Raw genomic sequence first — 26775 nt, forward strand, 5'->3', positions numbered from 1 at the left:
TAAAAAATTTTTTATTGGGGTATAGTTGTTGTACAATGTTGTGTTAGTTTCTACTGTACAACGAAGTGGAGTTCCCTGTGCTATACAGCAGGTTCTTATTAGTTATCTATTTTATACATATTAGTGTATATATGTCAATCCCACTCTCCCAATTCACCCCACCCCCACCCTGCTTTCCTCCCTTGGGTCCATACGTTTGTTCTCTACATCTGTGTCTCTACTTCTGCCTTGCAAACCAGTTCATCTGTACCATTTTTCTAGATTCCACATATACGTGTTAATATACGATATTTGTTTTTCTCTTTCTGACTTACTTCACTTTGTGTGACAGTCTCTAGGTCCATCCATGTCTCTAAAAATGACCCCATTTCATTCCTTTTTATGGCTGAGTAATATGCCATTGTATATATGTACCACATCTTCTTTATCCATTCGTCTGTCAATGGACATTTAGGTTGCTTCCATGACCTAGCTATTGTAAATAGTGCTGCAGTGAACATTGGGGTGCACGTGTCTTTTTGAATTATGGTTTTCTCAGGGTATATGCCCAGTAGTGGGATTGCTGGGTCATATGGTAATTCTATTTTTAGTTTTTTAAGGAACCTCCATACTGTTCTCCATAGTGGCTGTATCAATTTACATTCCCACCAACAGTGCAAGAGGGTTCCCTCTTCTCCGCACCCTCTCCAGAATTTATTGTTTGTAGATTTTCTGATGATGCCCATTCTAACCAGTGTGAGGTGACACCTCATTGTGGTTTTGATTTGCATTTCTCTAATAATTAGTGATGTTGAGTAGCTTTTCATGTGCCTCTTGGCCATCTGTATGTCTTCTTTGGAGAAATGTCTATTTAGGTCTTCTGCCCAGTTTTTGATTGGGTTGTTTGTTTTTTTGATATTGAACTGCATGAGCTGATAATATATTTTGGAGATTAATCCTTTGTCCGTTGATTCGTTTGCAAATATTTTCTCCCATTCTGAGGGTTGGCTTTTCGTCTTGTTTATAGTTTCCTTTGCTGTGCAAAAGCTTTTAAGTTTCATTAGGTCCCATTTGTTTATTTTTGTTTTTATTTCCGTTACTCTAGGAGGTGGGTCAAAAAAGATCTTGCTGTGATTTATGTCAAAGAGTGTTCTTCCTCTGTTTTCCTCTAAGAGTTTTAGAGTGTCCGATCTTACATTTAGGTCTTTAACGCATTTTGAGTTTATTTTTGTGTATGGTGTTAGGGAGTGTTCTAATTTCATTCTTTTACATGTAGCTGTCCAGTTTTCCCAGCACCACTTATTGAAGAGACTGTCTTTTCTCCATTGTATATCCTTGCCTCCTTTGTCATAGATTAGGTGATCATAGGTGCATGGGTTTATCTCTGGACTTTCTATCCTGTTCCATTGATCTATATGTCTGTTTTTGTGCCAGTACCATATTGTCTTGATTACTGTAGCTTTGTAGTATAGTCTGAAGTCAGGGAGTCTGATTCCTCTAGCTCCTTTTTTTTTTTCTCAAGATGGGCTATTCGGGGTCTTTTGTGTCTCCATACAAATTGTAAAGTTTTTTGTTCTGGTTCTGTGAAAAATGCCATTGGTAGCTTGATAGGGATTGTGTTGAATCTGTAGACTGCTTTGGGTAGTATAGTCATTTTCACAGTGTTGATTCTTCCAATCCAAGAACATGGTATATCTCTCCATCTGTTTGTATTGTCTTTAATTTCTTTCATCAGTGTCTACAGTTTTCTGCATACAGGTTTTTTGTCTCCTTAGGGAGGTTTATTCCTAGGTATTTTATTCTTTTTGTTGCAATGGTAAATGGGAGTGTTTCCTTAATTTCTCTTTCAGATTTTTCGTCGTTAGTGTGTAGGAATGCAAGAGATTTCTGTGCATTAATTTTGTATCCTGTTACTTTACCAAATTCATTGATTAGCTCTAGTAGTTTTCTGGTAACATGTTTAGGATTCTCTATGTTTAGTATTATGTCATCTGCAAACAGTGACAGTTTTACTTCATCTTTTCCAATTTGGATTCCTTTTATTTCTTTTTCTTTTCTGATTGCTGTGGCTAAAACTTTCAAAACTATGTTGAATAATAGTGGTGAGATTAGGCAACCTTGTCTTCATCCTGATCTTAGAGGAAGTGTTTCAGTTTTTCATCATTGAGAATGATGTTGGCTGTGGGTTTGTCATATATAGCCTTTATTATGTTGAGGTAGGTTCCCTTATGCCCACTTTCTGGAGAGTTTTTATCATAAATGGGTGTTGAATTTTGTCAAAAGCTTTTTCTGCATCTATTGAGATTATTATATAGTTTTTATCCTTCAGTTTGTTAATGTGGTTTATCACATTGATTGATTTGCATATATTGAAGAATCCTTGCATTCCTGGGATAAACCCCACTTGATCATGATGTATGATCCTTTTAATGTGCTGTTGGATTCTGTTTGCTAGTATTTCGTTGAGGATTTTTGCATCTATGTTCATCAGCGATATTGGTCTGTAGTTTTCTTTTTTTGTGACATCTTTGTTTGGTTTTGGTATCAGGGTGATGGTGGCCTCGTAGAATGTGTTTGGGAGTGTTCCTCCGTCTGCTATATTTCAGAAGACTTTGAGAAATATAGATGTTAGCTCTTCTCTAAATGTTTGATAGAATTCACCTGTGAAGCCATCTGGTCCTGGGCTTTTGTTTGTTGGAAGATTTTAAATCACAGTTTCAATTTCAGTGCTTGTGATTGGTCTGTTCATATTGTCTATTTCTTCCTGGTTCCATCTTGGAAGGTTGTACTTTTCTAAGAATTTGTCAATTTCTTCCAGATTGTCCATTTTATTGGCATAGGGTTAATTGTAGTAGTCTCTCATGATCCTTTGTATTTCTGTAGTGTCAGTTGTTACTTCTCCTTTTTCATTTCTAACTCTGTTGATTTGAGTCTTCTCCCTTTTTTTCGTGATGAGTCTGGCTAATGATTTATCAATTTTGTTTATCTTCTCAAAGAACTTGCTTTTAGTTTTTTTGATCTTTGGTATTGTTTCATTCATTTCTTTTTCATTTATTTCTGATCTGATCTTTATAATTTCTTTCCTTCTGCTAACTTGGGTTTTTTTTGTTGTTGTTTTTCTTCTTCTTCTTTCTATAATTGCTTTAGATGTAAGTTTATGTTGTTTATTTGAGATTTCTCTTGTTTCTTGAGGTAGGATTGTGGGTCGTTGTGTTTTCATTGTCATTTGTTTCTAGGTATTTTTTTATTTCCTCTTTGATTTCTTCAGTGATCTCTTGATTATTGGGTAGCATATTGTTTAGCCTCCATGTGTTTGTATTTTTTGCAGCTTTTTTCATGTAATTGATATCTAGTCTCATAGCGTTGTGGGTGGAAAAGATACTTGATACAATTTCAATTTTTGTAAATTTAACAAGGCTTGATTTGTGACCCAAGATATGATCTATCCTGAAGAATGTTCCATGAGCACTTGAGAAGAAAGTGTATTCTGTTGTTTTTAGATGGAATGTCCAAAAATATCAATTAAGTCTATGTGGTCTACTGTGTCTTTTAAAGCTTGTGTTTCCTTACTTATTTTCATTTTGGGTGCTCTGTCCATTGGTGAAAGTGGCGTGTTATAAAGTCCCCTAATATTATTTTGTTACTGTTGATTTCCCCTTTTATGGCCGTTAGCATTTGCCTTATGTATCGAGGTGCTCCTATGTTGGGTGCATATTTACCATTGTTATATTGTCTTCTTGGATTGATCCCTTGATCATTATGTAGTGTCCTTCTCTGTCTCTTATAATAGTCTTTATTTTAAAGTCCATTGTGTCTGATATGAGTATTGCTACTCCAGCTTTCTTCTGATTTCCATTTGCATGGAATATCATTTTCCATCCCCTCACTTTCAGTCTGTGTGTGTCCCTAGGTCTGAAGTGGGTCTCTCGTAGACAACATATATACAGGTCTTGTTTTAGTATCCATTTAGCCAGTCTGTGTCTTTTGGTTGCAGCATTTAATCCATTTACATTTAAGGTAATTATTGATATGTGTGTTCCTACCAACATTTTCTTAATTGTTTTGGGTTTGTTATTGTAGATCTTTTCCTTCTCTTGTGTTTCCTGCCTAGAGAAGTTCCTTTAGCATTTGTTGTAAATGGTTTGGTGGTGCTGAATTCTCTTAACTTTTGCTTGTCTGTAAAGGTTTTAATTTCTCTGTCAAATCTGAATGAGATCCTTGCTGGGTAGAGTAATCTTGGTTGTAGGTTTTTCCCTTTCATCACTTTAAATATGTCCTGCCACTTCCTTCTGGCTTACAGAATTCCTGCTGAAAGATCACCTGTTAACATTATGGGGTTTTCCTTGTATATAATTTGTTGCTTTTCCCTTGCTGCTTTTAATATTTTTTCTTTGAATTTAATTTTTGATACTTTGATAAATTTGTGTCTTTGTGTGCTTTTCCTTGGATTTATCCTGTATGGGACTTTCTGCGCTTCTGGACTTGATTGAATATTTCCTTTCCCATGTTAGGGAAGTTTTCAACTACAGTCTCTTCAAATATTTTCTCAGACCCTTTCTTTTTCTCTTTTTCTTCTTGGACCCCTATAATTTGAATGTTGGTCCGTTTAATGTTGTCCCAGAGGTCTCTGAGACTGTTCCTCAATTCTTTTCATTCTTTTTTCTTTATTCTGCTCTGCAGCATTTTTTTCCCACTATTTTATCTTCCAGGTCACTTATCCATTCTTCTGCCTCAGTTATTCTGCTATTCATTCCTTCTAGAGTATTTTTAATTTCATTTATTGTGTTGTTCATCATTGTTTGCTTGCTCTTTAGTTCTTCTAGGCCCTTTTTAAACGTTTCTTGTATTTTCTCCATTCTATTTCCAAGATTTTGGATCATCTTTACTCTCATTACTCTAAATTCTTTTTCAGGTAGACTGCCTATTTCCTCTTCATTTGTTTGGTCTGGTGGGTTTTTACCTTGCTCCTTCATCGGCTGCATATTTCTCTGTTTTCTCATTTTGTTTAACCTACTGTGTTTGGGTTCTCCTTTTTGCAGGCTGCAGGTTCGCAGTCGCTGTTATTTTTGTTGTCTGCCCCCAGTGGGTGAGGGTGGCTCAGTTGCTTGTGCAGGCTTCCTGGTGGAGGGGGCTGGTGCCTGTGTTCTGTTGGGTGGGGTTGGATCTTGTCCTTCTGGTGGGCAGGGCTGCATCTGGTGGTGTGTTTTGGAATGTCTGTGAACCCAGTATGACTTTAGGCAACCTATATGCTAATGTGTGGGGTTGTGTTCCTGTCTTACTAGTTGTTTGGCATGGGGTATCCAGCACTGGAGCTTGCTGGCCTTTGGGTGGGGCTGGGTCTTAGTGCTGAGATGAAGATCTCTGGGAGAGCTCTCTCTGATTGATAGTACGTGGGGCCAGGAGGTTTCTTGTGGCCCAATATCCTGGACTCAGCCCTCCCACCTCAGAGGCTCAGGACTGATACCTGGCCGGAACACCAAGACCCTGCCAGCCCCATGGCTCAGAAGAAAAGGAAGGAAAAAACAAACAAACAGACAGAACTCTAGGACAAATGGTAAAAGCAAAGCTATACAGACAAAATCACACAAAGAAGCATACACACTCAGAAAAAGAGAAAAAGGATTAAAATATATATATATATATATATATATATATATAAAAGGAAGAGAGCAACCAAACCAATAAACAAATCTACCAATAAGTACTAAATACTAAACTAAGATAAACAAAAAACCAGAATCAAATTAGATGCAGAAAGCAAACCCCAAGTCTACAGTTGCTCCCAAAGTCCACCACCTCAGTTTTGGGAACATTCATTGTCTATTCAGGTATTTTTCAGATGCAGCGTTTATTAAGTTGATTGTGGGGATTTAATCTGCTGCTCCTGAGGCTGCACAGAGAAATTTCCCTTTCTCTTCTTTGTTCGCACAGCTCCTGGGGTTCAGCTTTGGTTTTGGCCCCGCCTCTGCATGTAGGCCACCCTCAGGAGTCTGTTACCCACCCAGACAGGAGGGGGTTAAAGCAGCAGCTGATTAGGTCTCTCTTGCTCACTCAGGCCAGGGGGAGGGAGGGGTACGGTAGTCATAATTGGAATGTGGGGCGAGCCTGAGGTGGCAGAGGCCGGCGTGATGTTGCAACAGCCTGAGGCATGCTGTGTGTTCTCCCGGGGAAATTGTCCCTGGGTTACAGGACCTGGCAGTGGCATGCTGCACAGGATCCCAGGGGGCGGGTTGGGTAGTGACCTGCACTTGCACTCAGGATTCTTGGTGGCAGCAGCAGCAGCCTTAGCAGTTCATGCCCATCTCTGGGGTCCGAGCTGATGTCTGTGGCTCATGCCTGTCCCTGGAGCTCGTTTAGGTGGTACTCTGCCTTCTGTGGGCACTCTGGGAAGGAATCCCTTCTCTTTGCGCACCCCGAAACAATGGCCTCTTACTGCTCTTGCAGGCCTAGACTTTTCCCCAGACTCCCTCCTGGCTATCTGTGATGCACTAGCTCCCTTCAGGCTGCGTTCACGCAGCCAACCCCAGTCCTCTCCCTGGGGTCTGACCTCTGAAGCCTGAGCCTCAGCTCCCAGCCCCCACCTGCCCTGGCAGGTGAGCAGACAAGCCTCTCGGGCTGATGAGTGTTGTTTGGCACCGATCCTCTGTGTGGGAATCTCTCCACTTTGCCCTCTGCGCCCCTGTTGCTGCACTCTCCTCCGTGGCTCCAAAACTTCCCTTCCCCCCATCCCCCCTCCCCACCAGTGAAGGGGCTCCCTAGTGTATGGAAACGTTTCCTCCTTCACAGCTCCTTCCCAGAGGTAGGGGTCCCATCCCTATTCTTTTGTCTCTATTTTTTCTTTTGCCCTACCCAGGTACATGGGGATTTTCTTGCCTTTTGGGAAGTCTGAGGTCTTCTGCCAGCATTCAGTAGGTGTTCTGAAGGGGTTGTTCCACATGTAGATGTATTTTTGATGTATTTATGGGGAGGAAGGTGATCTCCACGTCTTACTCCTCTGCCATCTTGAAGGTCTTCTCCTGGTTTGTAAGTTTTTAAATGGCATACTGTAACTTCCATGTATTGCCTATGTAACATTCAAACTAGTCTATTCTATTTCCCTTTTTCTTTATTCCTTCTCCTCTCAATTTTTCAGTTGCCTTATTTCTACTTTCACAACATATACTGTTTATATTTTATCCTTCCATCTTGCCCCACCTTTATTTTAGTCTTAGATTTACAGTTTAATATATCAGATGCTCACCATCAGTCTTTTTACTGAAGTTTCTTCAGTTACTTCTTGGATGAAGCTCATTTTCTAGTAGATTCCTTAAGAGTACAGTATTCCTTGAGTTCTTAGATGTTTAAAACTGTTTCTCTATGGTCTTGATACTTGAAAGATAGCATAGTTGGATATAAAAATCTTGATTTACACTTTCTTTGTTTGAATTTCCTTAAAATAACTTCTTTTGTTGCTTTTTTATGTAGCTTTTGAGACGTCTGGTGCAGCCTAATTCTTTTGCCTTTGGATCTTAATTGTTTATTTATTTGAGGGGAGATGCTGAGGAGTTTTTCTTTATCTTTGAAGTCTAATAGTTTTACTTAGCTAAATCTTAGGGCTGATTGTTCTGGGTGAGTTTTCTCAGGTATCTGATGAGTCCTTCTAATATTTATATTCAGGTCTTTTTATTTTTGTAAGGCTGTCGTGGATTATAGTTTTAGATATTTATTCTGTTTCCATGTTTTTCTTCTTTAGAGACTTTAATTATACATATGTTGGATCTTTGCCTATATTGCGTGTCAACCACTTTATTTTTGATCCTTTTTACTTCCTTTTTAATCTCATTTTTATTCTTTTTGGTGGTTTTCTTGTATTTGTTCAATACATTTATATTCGAATCTATCCTTCTTTGGGCACCATGAAATTTAGTCTTTATTTCTGATGTGATTTTGTCTTTTGCTTTTTTCCTGAATTCAGTCACTTGTGTTTCATTTCCTTCCTGCCTTTTGTTCATTCTGTTCTTATTTTTGAATTTCTAACTCAAGGTGTTTTCTTTATATTCCAAAGGCTTTTTTCAGGATATTTATTTGTTTATTGTCTTACAGGTTTTTTCCCCCCTATTTTGTGTGTTTTTTTTTAAAGTGGAGTTTTTCACAAGCAGAAATGTTTTGATTATAATTTTCTGTTTCTGTTTTTAAATGAACACTCCTTTGTTTATTAATTCCACAGACAGAATTGGTCATTTGGGAGGGTCAAGAAGATTTCTAGGTTAAGAGTGCCTTCTTCTGTCACTGAATGAAGGGCAGTTTCTTTTAAAGGATATTTTTGTTTTTGTTTTTTTGGTGAGAGTGGGAATGAATTCTGTATTCTTCTATTTTGGGTACTCTTTTGACTTGTAAGATCTTGTCTTTCCCCTGCAGTTGTTTTTCCTGTCACCACTTAGTTTCCAAAGAACACCTATTCCTTCCTTTTTATCCTCTTCTTTCCCAGAAGCAATACCTTTCTCATACTACTACCTGCACTCTCCTTTGTGGCCCCAAAGCTTCCCTCTCCCCCTACCCCCTGTCCCCAGAGGGGAGATGAAGGGGCTCCCTAGTGTGTGGAAACTTTTCCTCCTTCATTCACAGCTCCCTCCCAGAGGTCCCATAGAAGTCTCACAGACTTTTCATCCTTTGCTTGTAGTCAGTACTCTGATATACCAGGTCTCTTTTTCAGTATTTTCATACTTAAGGTGGAATTTCTCTTTCTGGGAGTGACTCTAACTCACGATTGGGCCCTTTGTTCCCTCTTCTCTTTCACAGGGCTCTTCTAGAGCCCTCTCAGTCTCTAGAATGACTTGTGGGAGACTGAGAGAAAGCTTTGCTGGAATTTGGTATTTATTTTTCCATTAAAGGGTAATTTAAAGTTTGTAGTATTCTCTGTCTTCCAGTGGTGATGACAGCATTGGTTTTATGTTGTTTTATTTGCTTTTCCAGTTGATCTGAAGAATATTTTGGAGAATGTGTGGAGAGATTTGGATTTAAGGGGCCACCGTTATCCTTGAACTAGTTGGAAGTCTAATCTGTAATAAACTCTTAAGTGCTAACTTTCCCCCTCCATATCTCTGCTCATGCCATTCTTCTACCTGGAACCCTCTCCCCTCTTCTTTTCTTCAGTTTCTATATTCCCTTCTTTCATGATCCCCTCAACTGAAGGTAAGTTTTCTTCTTTCTAAATTCCCATACTCTCTTTCAGGAGGAAATATTGGTAGGAGTTTGGCACAGTTACTCTGGGGTCAGGTTATCTAAATTCAAATCTCAGTTCTGCTATTTACCATCTCTGTGCCTTTGGGCAAGTTGTTTAACCTCTATGTGTATAAGCTGCCTTAACTGTAAAAATGGGAATAACATCATGGATTTTTTGTGAGACTAAATGGGTTAATGCATATGGAGAACCAGCACAGTGCCTGATACACAATAAGCATCTATCAAATTAACTATCTATCAAGTTAACTGTTACTTAAGTTTACCTTATGACATTTATTATATACTCTCATATTTTTGTTATATTAATATAGGGTGTAACTCCTAGATTAAATACATATTAAGGGCAGAAACCGTGTTGTATTCAGAGCACCTGTATTCTATTTGGTTAATATGATATCATTTGCTTAGCTTTCCCCTTATTGCTGATTGTTTACATTTATTTATTATTATTAGTTTTTTATTTATTTATTTTTGCGGTACGCAGGCCCCTCACCGCTGTGGCCTCTCCCGCCGCGGAGCACAGGCTCCGGACATGCAGGCCCAGTGGCCATGGCTCACGGGCCCAGCCGCTCTGCGGCACGTGGGATCTTCCCGGACCGGGGCATGAACCCGTGTCCCCTGCATCGGCAGGCAGACTCCCAACCACTGCGCCACCAGGGAAGCCCCTGATTGTTTACATTTAAGCAACCAGGAATGCTGTGCCCGCCACTGTCCTGAACACTAGGAGTACAAAGATGAATGAGACATAGTCTCTCATGATACACACATGCATAATAATACATACATAATATTACAATGCATAAAATGTAGTTTGAGGTATTTGCAGGGGACTGTGGGAGCCCTGAGGAAGTACAGTAATGACTGATTTTGCCCAGAGTTGCTTGCCCACATTAATGAAACAGAAACAAAGTTTCAAAAAAATCTGATGAACTAAGAGCCTAATTTTCTCTTCTCTGAGGCATTCTTGCAGGTCTGGTTTTTCAACTTCAGGCTTCTAGATTAGAAGCCCTGTGGGGAAAGGAGAGAGAGAAGGCAGAGTGACCACTGAAAATGGAGCAAAGAAGGAATATTTGAATGAGGGGCATGTACTTACTTTCCATAGCAAAGGAGCAGAGAGTGGGGTAGCAAGGGACTCAGGATGAGCTGTCTTCTTACTGGGGATCCTTTTCTCTCCAGTGAGCTCAGCATGGGTTCAACCTGCCTGTGGTTCAAACTGTGAACCCTTGGATGGAGAGAAGGGGACCTAGAGTGAGAGTCCCTCTCTGACCAAGATGGAATTGAACTTAACCAGTGGGATGTTTCTGTGAGCAGAAGGAATTGCAGACCCACCATTACTGTAACATTTACATGTTCATGTATATATGCGTGTGTGTGTGTGTCCTTTAAAAAAAACCAGAATCATATATGTACCATTTTTCATCTTGCTTTTTTATTTTATTTAAAACATTTTTGGCTTTACAATATTCTGTGGACATACTTCTGTATCAGTTCCTATAATGCCATCTCCTTCTCTGAGGGAAGCATAGTATTCCACTGTGTGGAGGTTCACAAATTTATTAACTTGTCCACTATGGAAGGATATTTAGGTTTTTTTTTTCCCCTTCAAATTTTTGTTGTTATAGACAATGCTACTTTTAATATACTTACATATATTACGTTTTGCCGATACTCAGAGGCACATTTTTTCACATTTTAATACCTATGAATTCTTACAAGTGTTATACAGTCAGGTGGCTGCCATGAACATAATTGTCATTACTCATGTATGTATCAAATTGGTCATAGCTACTTGCAGTGTTGCTACTTTTATTTAGTTTTGGACATTAGTGACATATTAACATTTTGCTTACTAAAACTTTTTCAAAACTTTTCCAATGATTTGACATTGAAACAAAAAGTTATTGTGGGGCTTCCCTGGTGGTGCAGTGGTTGAGAGTCCGCCTGCCAATGCAGGGGACACGGGTTCGTGCCCTGGTTCAGGAAGATCCCACATGCCGCGGAGCAGCTAGGCCCGTGAGCCATGGCTACTGAGCCTGCGCGTCTGGAGCCTGTGCTCCGCAACAGGAGAGGCCAAAACAGTGAGAGGCCCGCGTACCACCAAAAAAAAAAAAAAAAAAAAAAAATTTATTGGGTATGTAGAAAACCATGAAAATAGATCAGCAATGTATAAAACCAAGTGTCAGCATCAGAATGGCTTGCAAGAAAAAGAAAATAGAACATTTAAAAGAAATACTGCCTCACCAAGACTCAGGATAGAACATAGGTTGTGGAAATGTACACTGATATCTCTTAATTGAAAAGTGATTGAGAATTGTTACATACTGAATATGGAGAAATTTTAGTAGTGTCTCAATCAATTTTTTTATTTTTCTTTTATTATATATTATAAAATTTTAATGTTTCTATAGGTCTGAAAAAACTCTTTCAACCAGTATAAAATAATTCTGAGACAAGAAAATAATCATGACAGAATTTACTTGGCAGTATTTTTTCTTTCTTAATAAAACAAAATAATAGTGCATCTTACAAGAATGGTATCTTAGGTTTGATGAAATGTACTGTATCTTTGCATAATTGGGCAGGATATTTCTGTAGAATTAAGTCTTAAGAGTGGAATTACCAAGATAAAGAGCCTCATAAATTCCTCTCCACAAAGACTGTATCAATTTACACACACACCTGTTTTCCAACACCTTCACCAATGCAGGATATTCCAGTTTTTTAATGTTTGAGAGCCTAATAAGTGAAAAGCATATTTTATTTTGGTTTAATTTGTACCTCTTTGCTTATTGTTGTCCTATTACAGTTTTCCTATGAATCACTTTTTCTATTTATTGCTCCTTTTCATGTGTTGTTGGTGGTATTTTTCTTCATGGTAATTGTTGTTTAGATATCAGGGCCATCAACTTTTTCAAATATGTTACAATTTTTTTTTCACACTTTGTTGCTTGTCTTTCAAACTTAGGTTGTTGAATCGTTTGCCCTAAAGAAAATTTAAGATTTTATTTAGTCAAATTAAAAAAATTTTTTCCTAGTTTTCTTATTATTTCTTTCCTAACCAAGATTATAGAACTGTTTTCCTATATTCTTTTCTAGTATATTTTTTAACTAAAAATTTATTACAGTTGCAATCATTTTTGCCTGTATGTCAAGGTGGGGATCTAATATTAGTTTATTTCTATGGATAACTATTTCCCAACTCAGTTTATTTCCCACTGATTTGAAAGTCCACCCCTATCTTATATAAATTCCGATGCGTAGATAGATTGGTTTCTGGGTTCTGCTCTGCTCCATTGACCTCTTTGTTTATTCCTTTGCTAGCAACAAACTAGCAATTTAGCATTCTCAATTCACCCCAGGGAGTGGGGGGGGCAAAATCAGCTAAACGGGCAAAAATTGCTTCTCGAGGGGTGGAAAAATATTATTCTTTTAATATATGAATCATAGGACTTCCCTGGTGGCACAGTGGTTAAGAATCCGCCTGCCAATGCAGGGGACACGGGTTTGAGCCCTGGTCCAGGAAGATCCCACGTGCTGTGGAGCAGCTAAGCCCGTGTGCCACAACTACTGAGCCTGTGCTCTAGAGCCAGCGAGCCACAACAACTGAAGCCTGCATGCCTAGAGCCCGTGCTCCACAACAAGAGACACCACCACAATGAGAAGACCGTGCACCGCAGTGAAAAGTAGCCCCCCATCGCCGCAACTAGAGAAAGCCTGGGCACAGCGACGAAGACCCAACACAGCCAAAACAAACAAACAAACAAACAAACAAAACTCAGGAAATTAGCACTAAAATAAAAAATATATATATATATGAATCATAGATAAACATATAGTAAGTAAGAAACATATACATACCTGTGGTATTAAAATTTTATAAAGTGTGAGAGATTAGGGAAAAAAATGTTTAAAAAGGCTCCGTGTAGGGCTATAATGAAAAAAGGTTGAGAAATACTGTCATAATTTTATAATAGTTACTGAAACCTTGTTATGTCCTGTTTCAATATTTTTATTTTAATTTTTTCTTGTTATTCTCATTAATCTTCCCCCCAAAATTTAGCAGTAATTGTGTTTTTGTTCATTGAGCGTGCCAAGCTGATTCCTGCATGTGGGGTTTTGACATTGGAGCCCCCTCTGTCTGACCCCTCTTCCTCCACTCTTGATGCTCACTCACTCATCCTTCAGGTCTCTGCTCACATATCACCTCCACAGAGGACCTTCCCTAACCATCCTTTCTATTCGTGTATGATGCTTTTCATAGTCTTTACCAGTACACAAAATTATATATATATATACTTAAAAAAATAAATTTATTTATTTTATTTGTTTATTTTTGGTCGCGTTGCGTCTTCATTGCTGTGCGTGGGCTTTCTCTAGTTGCGGCGAGCAGGGCTACTCTTTGTTTCAGTGCACGGGCTTCTCATTGCGCTGTCTTCTCTTGTTGCGGTGCACGGGTTTCAGTAGTTGTGGCACGTGGGCTTCAGTAGTTGTGGCTTGTGGGCTCTAGAGCACAGGCTCAGTAGTTGTGGTGCACGGGCTTAGTTGCTCCACAGCATATGTTGGATCTTCCCGGACCAGGGATCTAACCCATGTCCCCTGCATTTGCAGGTGGATTCTTAACAACTGTGCCACCAGGGAAGCCCTATATTTTTAAAATTTATTTTTTCACTTGTTTATTTTCTGCCTTTCTCACTAGAATGAATTCCATTAGGTGCAGGGACTTTGTTTTCTCACCACTTTATCCTTAGCCCCAAAGCATGCCTGGCACATGGTGAGAACTTTCTATTCACTGAATAATGTGTAAACTTATCACGTTCCAAGAAAGTCCATTGGAATCACCATTGGAAGTACATTCCACTTACAGGTTAATTGGTGGAGAATTGATATCTTTTCACTTTTCAATCTTTCCGTTCAAGGATGTGGCATTTTCTCTTTATTGTTTTATTTTATGTCCTTCTGGGGGAAAAAAATCTTCTTGTAAGTCTTGGACATTTCTAGTTACATTTATTGCTAGGTATCTGAAGTTTGTTCATGGTTTCTTCTCTTGTGAATAGAAATCTTTTAATTTTTCTATTATATTTTATTTGTGGTTTTAGTTTATTTGTGTCAGCAGGCCTGTGTTCATTGTGCGGTCTCAAAGGGAGGATCTATTTCCTTGCTCTTTCCAGTTTCTAGACCCTGCCTACATTCCTTGGCTTGTGGCCCCATCCTCCGTCTTTAAAGCTCATCAGTTCAACCTTCAGTTCTCTCTGGCCCTGATCTTCTTGTCTCCCTTTTTTAAAGACCCTTGTCACTGCATTGGGCCCATCTGGATAATCCAGGATAATATCCCTATTATAATCACATTTGCAAAGTCTTTATGCCATGTAAGGTAACATGGTTACAGATTCCAGGGACTAGGATGTGAACATCTTTGAAGGGACCATTATTCAGCCTACCATACTTGTGCTTACAGATATGTAGAAAACGATTCGTTTTTCTATGTTCTTGTCTTTGGGTGCATTTTGCCAAACTCCTATTATTTTTCTGTCGTTTTCAAACAATTGCATATTTGTTTTTCAGGTTATTTTTTTTAATTTACTGTCAGTTGCATAATTTGTTCCCTTTCTTTCTGGTATTTACAGCTCATTTTTTTCCTTGCCTCGTTCTGCATTGTCTAGAATCTCCTGACTAATGCTAAATAATAGCTGTGAAACCATGCATCCTTGGATTGTTCTTAACTTTATTAGAAATTGTTTTACCACTGAGTGTGGTGGTTTCTAATAAACATTCTTTTAGATCAAGGAGTTTTTATCAAATTAAATCCTAGTTTGCTAATGTACATTAGATGTATTAACCATTATGATTATAAAAGTGACCATATTATTTTTCTCTTTCAATCTATAATAGCTTTCCTAGTAATGATCATCTCTGTATTCCTGGAGTAAATCTCCCTTGTTTATAGTGTATTGTTCTTTGAACGTACTGCTGACTTCTATTTGTTAATATTTTATTTTTGTATTTATATTAATAAGTGAATTTGGCATAGTGTGTTTAGTAATTGGTTGTGCCGTCCTTGTACACGTTGGGCATTGTGGATTATCCAGTCATACTGAGTGAATTGGGAAACTTTCTACCTTTTTGTATGGTCTGGAACTGTTTAAATACTACTGAAGTTATATGCTTTTTGAAAGTTTCATAAATGTGAGTTTCCTTGGGCCACTACTAATCTCTAAAAACATCTTCCTTACCTTCCTTAAAGGTTGCTTTATCCTGAATCATCCATACTTTATTCCTTACTCGGTCTTACAGCATTTGAAGAATAGCTTGTGACCTGTGGAACAGGTTTTCTCTGGGCAAAGCTGCCCCATCCATAAAGAGGGGTCGCATCTATCAACTAGGCTTAATTCATAGGAACCTGTTGGTCCAGGGGCTTACACAATAAAGGTTTGGCTCCCATGAGATTTTCTTTTTTTTTCACATGCTTTGGGAGTTCTTTATCACTTATTAATCATCACAGTGTTCCTATGAAACTTCTTAGCAAGTCTGATGTATTATTTTCAGTTTAAGGACAGGGATCATCGTTGAAGGAAATAACCTTTGATACCAGAGTTTTGAATAACCAGTCTTTTTAAAAATTTATTTTTTATTGAAGTATAGTTGAATTACAGTGTTGTTTGAATAACTAGTCTTTATTTTAAAAAGCTTGGGGGATGTGCCTCTGTATTATATGGTACCAGTACTGAACTATCTTTTGGATTCATTACCATGAAATTGAGCAGAGACCACTGAATGCTTCTTTGATCATAAGAGATGAGGAAGCCCAAACCAAGAGGGACCACTCCCCGCTTTTCATCATGAAAAGCCTGACTGCTTGAGGTAGCCTTTTTCATTTCCTCAAGGAGTAATTCTCAGTTCTCTGCGGAAATGTTACTCTCAGCTCAGAATTTCAAACTGATGCTTGTTTGTCTAAATGAGTTTGTCCAAGCCAGGACAATGAGTCGCTGTTTTAGCTTAGTAAACCAAGGGAATTTGCAGTGGATCGACTTGACTAATTTTTTAAGAAGGATTCTCAGACTGGGTATGTTTTGATCTTAAATCTTTCATCAGGACTGTGTTTACATAAATATAAAAATGGTATTTCTTGGACTGCTACCACTTATTTCTAAATTAAAATACCGCTGAAGTCATCCGCTGTAAATGCTTATCCTTGGAATATTGTTCAATTAAAAGGTAGTATTTTGGTATAAGGTGTAAGTTGATTTCTCATTCTTTTCCCCTTGCAGTAAAACAGACCATCAGTAACATTTCAATATTTAATGAAACCTGCTTGAGATGGAGAAGTATGAAGACAGCTGATATAGAGGAGATGTATTTAGTAAGTTACTGAAAGTTACTCTGTTTATAGGTGTTTGTCTTGTGTGGGAGGTTCAAAAAATATCAGCAAACCAAAAAAACTACTTATATAGCTGCCGTTATCAGTGGAAGATTTATAGTGACAATTGCAGTAAGAAACAAGAAAGTGGGAACTTCTGCTGCATATTTGAAGACAGAGACCTTGGGGATTGATGAGAAAATCATGAGAGGTTCTTTGTGCAACATAGCCTGATGCAGAGCTGATGTTCAGGCAGTGTCATGGAAGGAAGCCAGTGGCTTTTGCAAGTGTGTGTCTCTCCACACCCGTGCCTCTGATCAGGGTCTGAATTGTTGCCTGCAGAGTCAAGGGGAACTTCTAAAGCTAGATGTGGTTGTGAGTAAGAAAGGTAAAGACCATGGGATGAGCTGCTACTAGAAGCAATTAAGTAGGAAGAAAAGTGCATCTATTGGCCCAGGTGCTGGGATGTTACAGTAAAGTGTAGGGAATGTCAGAAGGGGGCGGGCAGAGGAGAAAAACTCTTCCCAGGTTTTACCAAACCGATTAGGATTACCCTAATGCAGCAGTCCCCAATCTTTTCGGCACCAGGGATCGGTTTCGTGGAAGACAGTTTTTCTACCGCCAGGGGGTGGGGTGATGGGTCAGGCGGTAACGTGAGCGATGGGGAGCGGCAGACAAAGCTTCGCTCGGTCCACCGCTCCCCTCATGCTGTGTGGCCTGGTTCCTAACAGGCCGTGGACTGGTACCGGTCTGCAGTCCGGGGGTTGGGGACCCCTATCCTAATGCACGTTCTGCCCTGGGAGAAGCCTTAGTTCAGATTCTTAATTTTCTTTCTAGGAAATTGTTCTTTGGTTTTGCTCCTGTGGTTTTAACAACAGACTTTCACATTGGGCATGTGACGTTATATGTGTGAGAACAAGAAAGAGAAAGTTGTCGGTGTTGGGGCCTCGAGTTTTTGTGCATTTTGATTTAAAAATATGTTTATGATACTGATAATACTGTAATTACAGTATTTATGGTATTACAACTCTAATATTTGCTTTCTGCCGTATTTCACTTTCTGAAGGCACTTTAGAATCAAGAGTAAGAGAGTGTGAGAGAAAGGGTAGATATCCAGGCATTCAGAGCCTTTCAAGCTAGCAATTCACCTGGTGAACTTTTCTATGTTTTAGTTCCACATTTGGGGCCAGAGATGGTATCAGAAGGAATTTGCCCAGGAAATGGTCTTTAATATCACTGCCAGCAGCCAGGCTCCTGAGACGTGTTTGGACCTGAGGCCAGGTACCAACTACAGTGTCAGCATCCAGGCTTTGTCTTCTGAACTTCCTGCGGTCATCTCCCTGACAACGCAGATAACAGGTAAATCTTGAATAACAGCATTTGGATGAACAAAGTCACCGCAGAGCTGTATAGGCTCAAATAAAGAGGCACACTATTACTTTCTATCTTTATATAATGAAGTTTAAAAGAAAGAGGAAGAAGGATGTGAAATTGGAGAGGGGAACTAAGGGGACTGCAGCCTGAACTGCAATGTTTTATTTCTTAAAAAGGTACCTGAAACAAAATAGGAACATTGAAGAAATCTGGGTAGTGTGTACGTGAGTGTTGGTTAAATTCCTTCTGGATATTTGAAATATTTAAAATATTTCATACTTAAAAAGAAATTTTCCTATTACTCTTTCTTTCTCAGTAACATATTTAATTGTCATTCTGTTACAAGTACCTTAAGAGTAGGTTACTCTCAGGGAAAAATGACTGGCAGTCCCACTCTAGTCCCCTAGAAAATTCACTTTCCACTCATTTTCTCATGTCTCCTCAAATCTGTGATGCTCACTCCATCCCCCAACACACACACTCTGAGCTAATATTCAGACTATTAGCTTCTTGTTTCTTATCTCACTGAGGAATTAGAAGTAATCAGGTGAGGGAGTGGTGGCGGGATGAATTGGGAGACTGAGACTGACATATACACACTAATATGTATAAAATAGATAACTAATAACAACCTTTTGTAAATAAATAAAATTAAAAAAAAAAAGTAATCAGGTGAGGACTTTCCACTCCCGAATCTCCCATTGTTGACTTCATGCAGAACCTATATTTTATCTTCTCTCTTGTCCCCACTCCTAAGGTGAATCCTTCCTCAACCCCGTCATCCCTTCTTGCCTCATCCTCAGTTCCCTCCAGTAAAGAATTAGTCCCAACACTGCACAAGCATGTTGTAATATCTCATTTTTAAATGAAAACATAGAAAAGATAAACACACTTCTTTTGATCCCATGTTCCCTCCAGCTACTCTGCCTTCTCTCAGCCCCTCTTTACAGTAAAACTCCTTGAAAGAATGTTGTGTAGGCTCCACAGCCTTACCTCCTCTTCTTTCTTTAACTGGTTCCAGTCCAGAGGCATTTGTCCTCAATGCTCTACTGGAAGTGTCTCCATCTTGCAAAACCCACTGTCCAATTTTGTTCTTATAGGATTTTCTCTACAGCATTTGGCATTCCATCCTTGACACACCTTTTCTCTTGGCTTTTGGATCCTTCTACCTTGCTGGCTGTTCCTTCTCAGTTTTTTTTCACTAGGTCCATCTATTGGGTTGGCCAAAAATATCGTTCGGGTTTTGCCATAAGAGCTTCCAAAGAACCCAGATGAACTTTTTGGCCAACCGAATACTTTTATTGATGCCCCTCGCCTCGCCTTCTTCTATTCCTTTTTCTTCCTTATTTACTCTTTCTGCCTAGGCGATCTCTACCAGTCTCACAGCTATAAACATTACCTATGTGCTGAGCATTCCCAAATATGTATCCACCTGTCTCCTAAACATATCCTATTGAACATCTAATAGGCAAACCCAGTAGAACTTTTGATTTCTCACCTCTTCCCTCACCCCCAAATCCATTTCCACCCAGGCTTCTCTATCTCAGTTATTGGCATTCCTATTCACCAACTGCTCAGGCCAAAAAAGGAATCATAATTGAGTCTATCTCTCCCACCATTTCTAGTCCATCAACAAGCTGGCTTGTTTCTGAAATAAACGTTCTGAATCCAGCCACTTCTCCCCACCTTTGCCTTTACTGCTAGCAACCTAATCCAAGCCAGCAACTTCTTGCTTGGACTCCTGCAATAGCATTCTAACTCTTCTCCCCGTTTTCACAGTTGCCTATCCCCTGCTGCCCTAAGTCTTAATCTTCGCCATAACTTTAAAAATATCACTCAAAGTGTCATATTGAATGAAGTAAGTCAGACGGAGAAAGACAAATATCATGATATTGGTTATATGAGGACTCTAAAAAAATGGTACAAATGCACTTATTAACAAAACAGAGTCACAGATGTAAAAAACAAACTCATGGTTACCAGGGGGAAAGGAAGGGAGGGATAAATTGGGAGATTGGAATTGACATATACACACTACTATATATAAAATAGATAACTAATAAGGACCTACTATATAGCACAGGGAACTCTACTCAATACTCTAATGACCTATATGGGAAAAGAATCTAAAAAAGAGTGGATGTATATATATGTATAACTGATTCACTTTGCTGTACAACTGAAACTAACACAACATTGTAAATCAACTATACTCCAATAAAAATTAATTTAAAATCATATAAGAACATGTCATCCCCAGCTCTAAACAGTCCTATGAGTTTGCATTAGGGTTCTACTGGAATCCACGTTCCTTACCATGGAACATGGAGTCTGGCCCCTGCCTACCTCATTGACCTCATCTCCCTCTGCCCTCTCCCTTTCTCACTAAAAGCAGCAACATCCTTCCTTGCTATTTCTCAAACGGGTCAAACTTGTTCTTGCATCCAGGACTTTCCATTTGCTGCGTAATCTTCGTGGGACACTCTCTCCCCATAGCTTCTTTATAATCACTCAGGTTTCTGCTCAAGTGCCATTACCTAGAGAGCCTCTCCCTGCCCATCCTTTCAAAACTCATCTGCCATTGCCACCCCATCACTCTATTCTCTTCCTCTGCTTGAATTTCTTCATAGAACTCGTTTTCAGGACTTGTTTATTTTCTTTTCCCCTACTAAAATAGGCACTCTTTGAAGACAGAGATTTTTGTCTGTGTGTTCTACGTTGAATCCCCAACACGTAAGGACAGTGTGAGCACACATAAGGACAATGATAGCACAACAAAAGAATATTTTTGTAATGAATGCATACGAGGGCTAACCCCCAAACGGCCAGCGGGTGGTATTGGCATTGAAGAAATGCCTGGTTAGTTAATAAAGGCTTTAGACCGAAAAGAATTTACCAACTTCGGGGCTGGAAAGAGATGTACAATTTGGGCATTTTTTCCCATGGTGACTTATCAAAATGGATAGCTATTCAGTCTCCTACTCTTTGGTCCTTCTCATGTTTTGAAGGTTTGCATTGCTGATTCACATTAGCATTTCCTATTTTTTGAGTTGGGGAGAGGGAGTTTCATCTTGATGAGACACACTTCTACCTTGTTTTGTACGCTAAATATTGCCCCGTAGCTCAAGCACCCTGTGTCTGTGTTCATGGCCACCAGGGGACACTGTTGAGCTGTTTAAGTTCATTGAAACCACGACTGCATATTTTCACTCTACTTTAAAGAATTAGCAATTTTTAAAACGTGTGAAAATTCAAGTTGTTAAGATCTTATGAAAGAGTAACTAAACAAATAAAATAAGAACAAACCCCAAGCCCTGTCTTTAACAAGAGAACCATATACTGATGTGAAGAGGTATGCCTGTTTGCCTAAGATGTGGCTTTGTTTCAGCAAAATTATGAACTTTTGAATTTTACCAGAAATGTGAGGCAAGGGGTTTGGACGTGGAATACACAGAAGCTGATTTCCCAGAAGAAAAGTGAATGGAATTTCCCTTCTGAGTGTCTTACATTAAACTAAATCTTACCGATGGGAACAGGATGAAAACGAGCGCTTTAAATATATTGCTGACCTCAGAGGAGAGTGAAAGCTTTTGGAATGTTGAAGGACAGAGGCAAGTGTTGTAGTGGCAATGGAAGAGGGTGCTGGTGAGCAAGGTGGTGAGATGCAGAGGCTATCACAGTGCTTCTGACTCATGGCCCACATGCTTCTGCAGGCAGCCCATTGACGGGAATTCATCAGAACAGTGCCACCATTTATACTCCCTTATGTAAGAACAAACTTTCATCCTTGATGTAGACCCAAAGGGTCAGAAGAGCTGCCCCGCACTGGTTATGCTATTTTCTAGCCAAGTCAAAAAGCTTGTAGGCAAAATTTTCTTCTCATAGAGAGAGGGAGAGAACCAGAGAGGGGGAAGTGGGGGGAGGGAGAGAAAGAGAGAGAGAGAGAAAGCAAGTGCCTGCAGGAATGTAAAGATAAACCATGTATTCCGCACAATGTGGTGATCATTTGAGGTTGAAGGTTTATTATGGAACCAAGAATGCTGGAAGAGAAAAGGGAAACGAATATGTAAAGGAAATCATTCCTTCCCAAGTCCACCTTCAATTCCAAGGCTGGCAATGTACATGGGAATTTCCCATCTCTACCTGCATTCGTAATAAGAAAAACAATGTACTTTTTCAGATGTTCAGGAAAGCCACTGAAAACACAGGTATGTCCCAAGCGTTCTCAGGCTATCCCTCTAACAGAGAGGTCCAGTCAGGATAGCTCTAATTCCTCCTACAGGGCTGGGGACCACTGCCCGCTCCTCTGACCCCTCCTCTCTTACTGTTAAGTGTCCTTAGGAAGGACCGTGCAGGACCAGGTGTCTTGACATTCTTCTGCTGTGAGCTTCTCTTCCACAAACCAGCCAAGGACTGTGCACTCCTGTGTCCTCAGTGAGGACCTTGTCTTCTCAGGCTGGTTCCAGGGTACCACACTTATTCCTGCTGTTTCCCCTGGCTCTGAATGGGTAGGAACTGCCCCAGAGGTTAGGAGAGGAGCTGGCCTTCATCCCAACTGTTTTTCTTCATCCAGGCTCTCTCGAGTCTTTCACGGACACAGGTTCTTTGACATCTGAGGACCTAATGTTAGGTCAGGCCAGGAGGGAGGCACATGTGTCCTTCCATACCTCCATGGGCCACCTGTTCCTCTCATCCCCAGAAATCTCCCAACTACTTTCCAGCTTCAAATCAAAACCTAGCCTCTCAAGGAAATGGCTATATGGGGATGAATATCTCCCCACTCTTCTCACTGAAAGCATCTGCATCCCTGCTGAGGCCCCACTGAGACAAGATGGTACACCACAGAGGAAAATGGGCTGGATGTGTTATGTTCCTATATTAACGCTAGCTTTTTACAAAATATGACTGGGAAAGTTTCTTTATATCAGAAGCCTAAAAAACAGGGTTTCTGTTATAGAAGATAACAGAAGATAACAATAAATTGTTAAGTTGCAGCGTACCCTTCCCCCACATCCATAACACAGAAACACAGGTTTCTGTGTTATAGAAGTGGGGGAAGGGTACGCTGCAGCTTACCCCTTTAATTCAGTGAATACCTATTGATTGGTTATGTACAAAGACCGGCGCCAAGTGCTGAAGGGGAGATAAAGATAAAAAGAAGATTGTTCCTTCTTCCTGGGAAGCCAAGTCTCATAACCTTATTGATGGGGGAGATGCAGCTCACCTTGCGATATCTGATGACTTATGGCGTAAGCTCCATTTGCTCTATTGCCATCAATTTCAATTTATCGTGCCTTCAGTGGGGGCTGTGGTCCAGTTGGGGAGATGCTGAGGATTAGAAAAGAACCATTGGGTGCTTTATTTTTATATATTTATTTATATGTATTAGTTCCTTGCATTTCCTTGAAGTTTGTAGCATAAGGTTGCGACCTTTGTTTAGATTTGGTGCAGATAAAATTTTCTTTTACTTTTTTTTTTGGTTCATTTTAATGGGTTTTAGAGGCATTTTAACACATTTGCACTTCTGTTACCTCCTTCCTCTCATTGATTTTAATAGTTTGCCTACGTTAATGGTTTTAATCTTTTGTTCTACATATTACACCCCCAGGTTATTTACTCTTTAACTTTCTTGTCAATATTCTTTTTGACATTTAGACATTTTAAGTTTTCATGTAATCAATTCTATTGATTCTTTTATAGTTTCTGCCTCTGGTCATGCCAAGAAAAGCCTTCCCCACCCTGAAAATCAGATCAATAATTTTTATTCTCTACTATTTTCAAATGCTTCTTAATAGTTTTGCTTTTCACATTGAAGGTTAGACCCATTTGGAATTTGTTTAGATGAGTGTATAAGGCTAAACTTACATGGGAATTTTTTCCCCCCAGATGATAAGCCAGTTTCCCCATCACCTTTGGAATGACTGTCCAGGCCACACACTATATTCTCATCTATTTATTTGGGTCTCTTTCTCGATTGTCTAGCTTCTTCCATTGCTTTGCCTGTCCTGTGCTTGTACCTTTCTATTTCAGTTATTGTAAATTTATAATATATTTAATATTTTGTAGGACAAGTCCTGCTTCATTGCTTTTTTCCTGACTCTTCAAAGTTTTCTCAGATGGTAGCCTCCATAATTTCCTTTGTCACTTGCTTCCAGTAGAGAATGGATACTGTTGACACCTAGGGGTAGTAATGAGTATGTCCCCTCATCTCACATACTCAGGGTGAAAGAACTCCAGCCTAGACACAACCCATTTCTTGCCTTGGGTCTGATTTGGTTTAAATCAGTAATGAAGCCGATGGAAAGGAGAGCAGGTCTGCCGTAGACAGCAGTTTGGGGGATGGGAAACAGCACTTTGGAAAATATGGCTGGAAGTTAAGGTTATTTAAACTCAAAAATGTGGCGAAGAACCAGCCTGATGAAGTCCAGGCTTTCACATTCGAGAGAAAAGGCAGACAGTTTTTAAGGTGGGGAAGGCCTTGAGCAGGCAGAGCAGAAAGCAGTCCAGAAGTCACGTGTTGATGGAATCAACTGCATGGTAGTGGCACATTTAGAATGGCAAGAATGATGCTGGGACTGAAAAGGGGCAGCGTGGTACAGAACAAGCAGGCGATGGCCTTCCTGCCCCTGCTGTGGGCCCGCCTTCTCCAAGCTGGGCGAGCACTTTGTTCTGCTGTTCCTGGGGTGGGTGAGAAACCTGGTGGTTTTAAAAGGTTAGCCAAGAGGGCTTCCCTGGTGGCACAGTGGTTGGGAGTCCGCCTGCCGATGCAGGGGACACGGGTTCGTTCCCCGGTCCGAGAAGATCCCACATGCCGTGGAGCGGCTGGGCCCGTGAGCCATGGCCGCTGAGCCTGCGCGTCTGGAGCCTGTGCTCCGCCAACGGGAGAGGCCAGAACAGTGAGAGGCCCACATACCGTAAAAAAATAAATAAATTAAATAAATAAATAAATAAAATAAAAGGTTAGCCAACAGATTAGAGGACCTAGAATTATTAATCTCAGAGAAGAGCAAACAGAGGAATAATTTGAGCTTAAGGAGAGTTCTCACACAGAAAAGAGTAAACAGTTTATCTCCCTCTGGGCTGAAAACAGGAAATTTGTGATAAAAACCACTTACTTTACTGTGATGACAAAACATCATGAATGAAAGGGCATTTCATTGATAGCCTGAAGGGCTGAGTGCAGAGATACAGTAAGTCCCCTACATATGAACCTTCAAGTTGTGAGCTTTCAAGGATGAGAACGTGCATTCGCATGTCCAATCATGTAAGTTAGTTCACGTGTCTGGCGTACATTGTCACATGCGTGCATCCTCTACAAGTGGTTGTGCTTTTGCGTACTTTACAGAACTGTGTAGAGTACAGTCGTACGGTATCTTTATTTCAAGCCCAGGATGACCAGGAGCAAGTGTAAAAGCCGCGGTGATGTAGCTGGTACTGCTAAGAAGTGCCAGGAATTGGAGGCCCAGAGAAAGGGTAAAGAGAGACAAGAGGAAGAAGAAGTAACTGAAGAACCGAAGAGATTCACGACACAGGAAATGGCAAGGGGATTTCTTTTATGTGAGGAGGCACTGTTAGTTTTTGAGGCACAGCACCTGCACGTAGAATGGTACACGAAGGTTGCAACAGCCGTTCAGGATGCAATCCAGTGCTACCACGTCATCTACGATGAAAAAAAAGAGCTACTACCCAGATATCACTGGATCGTTTTTTCAAGAGGGTAGATAGAATTGAATCCAGCAAGGAACCAGAACCTGTGCCATCAGCGTCACGCATGAGTGACACTGCAGCCTGCCCTCCGTCTCCTGTTGCTGACGATCCTTCAGCTCTACCATCTCCCACCCCCTCTCCCTCCTCCAGTCAGTAACTCTTCTTGCCTGTTCACGCGATGCCAGCCCCTGGATGCCAGCGGTTGTAGTGTACTGCTGTACTTTTCAGGATACTGTACTGTAAGATTAAAAATGTTTTCTTTATTTTTGGTTTGTTTGTTTTTTATGTATTATTTGTGTGAAAAGTATTATAAACCTATTACAGTACAGTACTATATAGCCGATTGTGTTAGTTGGGTACCTAGGCTAACTTTGTTGGACTTACGAACAAATTGGACTTACAGACTCACTCTTGGAATGGAACTTGTTTGTATGCAGGGGACTTACTGTACTCAAATGCTCACATTTCCCTGGGAAACCTGGTGGGGGCTTTTTAAACTGCATTTTCCCCTCTCCCCATTACCGCTGCAGGGAGCTGGTTGTGTCTTCCTCAGGGGTGTCAGTTATGGAATCTCTTACTGGACACCTCTTGGAAACAGCATAGACCTTCAACACCATAGTGTGGGGTCTTAACTGTAGGTGGGGGATTGTTCCCTAACAAACCCACGGATTTATGGAAAACATAATTTGTGTGGCGTATCTGGGTGACTTTGGAAGAAATTCTAGACTTAGCACTGTTTAATAAGAGCTATAGGGGACTCTCACTCGTCCACCTGGTCTTAGATGCCTGGGTTTCCCCGGTGTTCACCCTAGGCCCTCATCTCTTCTCAGATGCATTTATACCTTCCCCCATGGGCAGCCGTCGCCTCTTCTATTGATGACTGACTCCATATCACCATCACAGTTTGCTCCTAAGCTCTAGACCCGCATTTCTAACTGCCTGCTGGACGAGTTCACAAGCACTTCAAACTTAACAGGTCTAGAAGTGAGCTGCGTCTGAACCTTCCCTGCAGACCTTGATGAATGACGTCACCACTGACTCAGTAGCCAAAACCAAAGCCCAGATTCCTTCCCCTTCCTTATCTTCCACCATCTTCTGTTCCGTCTCTGCCCTGCGTGTCTCCCCCACCTGCCCCCTCT

The 26775-nt window shown here is 40.2% G+C and overlaps 1 protein-coding gene across 6 annotated transcripts in view; it reads left to right on the forward strand.

Annotated features, from left to right (window-relative positions):
* SUSD1 (sushi domain containing 1) overlaps positions 1-26775 on the forward strand; it is a 142786-nt gene that overhangs the window by 72470 nt on the left and 43541 nt on the right. For all 6 annotated transcript variants that reach the window (XM_060014326.1, XM_060014327.1, XM_060014325.1 and 3 more), the window contains 2 exons: positions 16467-16558; positions 17728-17914. In XM_060014326.1, the coding sequence (XP_059870309.1) occupies positions 16467-16558; positions 17728-17914 (279 nt within the window). The remainder of the gene's footprint in view (positions 1-16466; positions 16559-17727; positions 17915-26775) is intronic.

Source organism: Delphinus delphis, chromosome 6 (genome assembly GCF_949987515.2).
Source record: "Delphinus delphis chromosome 6, mDelDel1.2, whole genome shotgun sequence".
Taxonomy (NCBI): domain Eukaryota; kingdom Metazoa; phylum Chordata; class Mammalia; order Artiodactyla; family Delphinidae; genus Delphinus; species Delphinus delphis.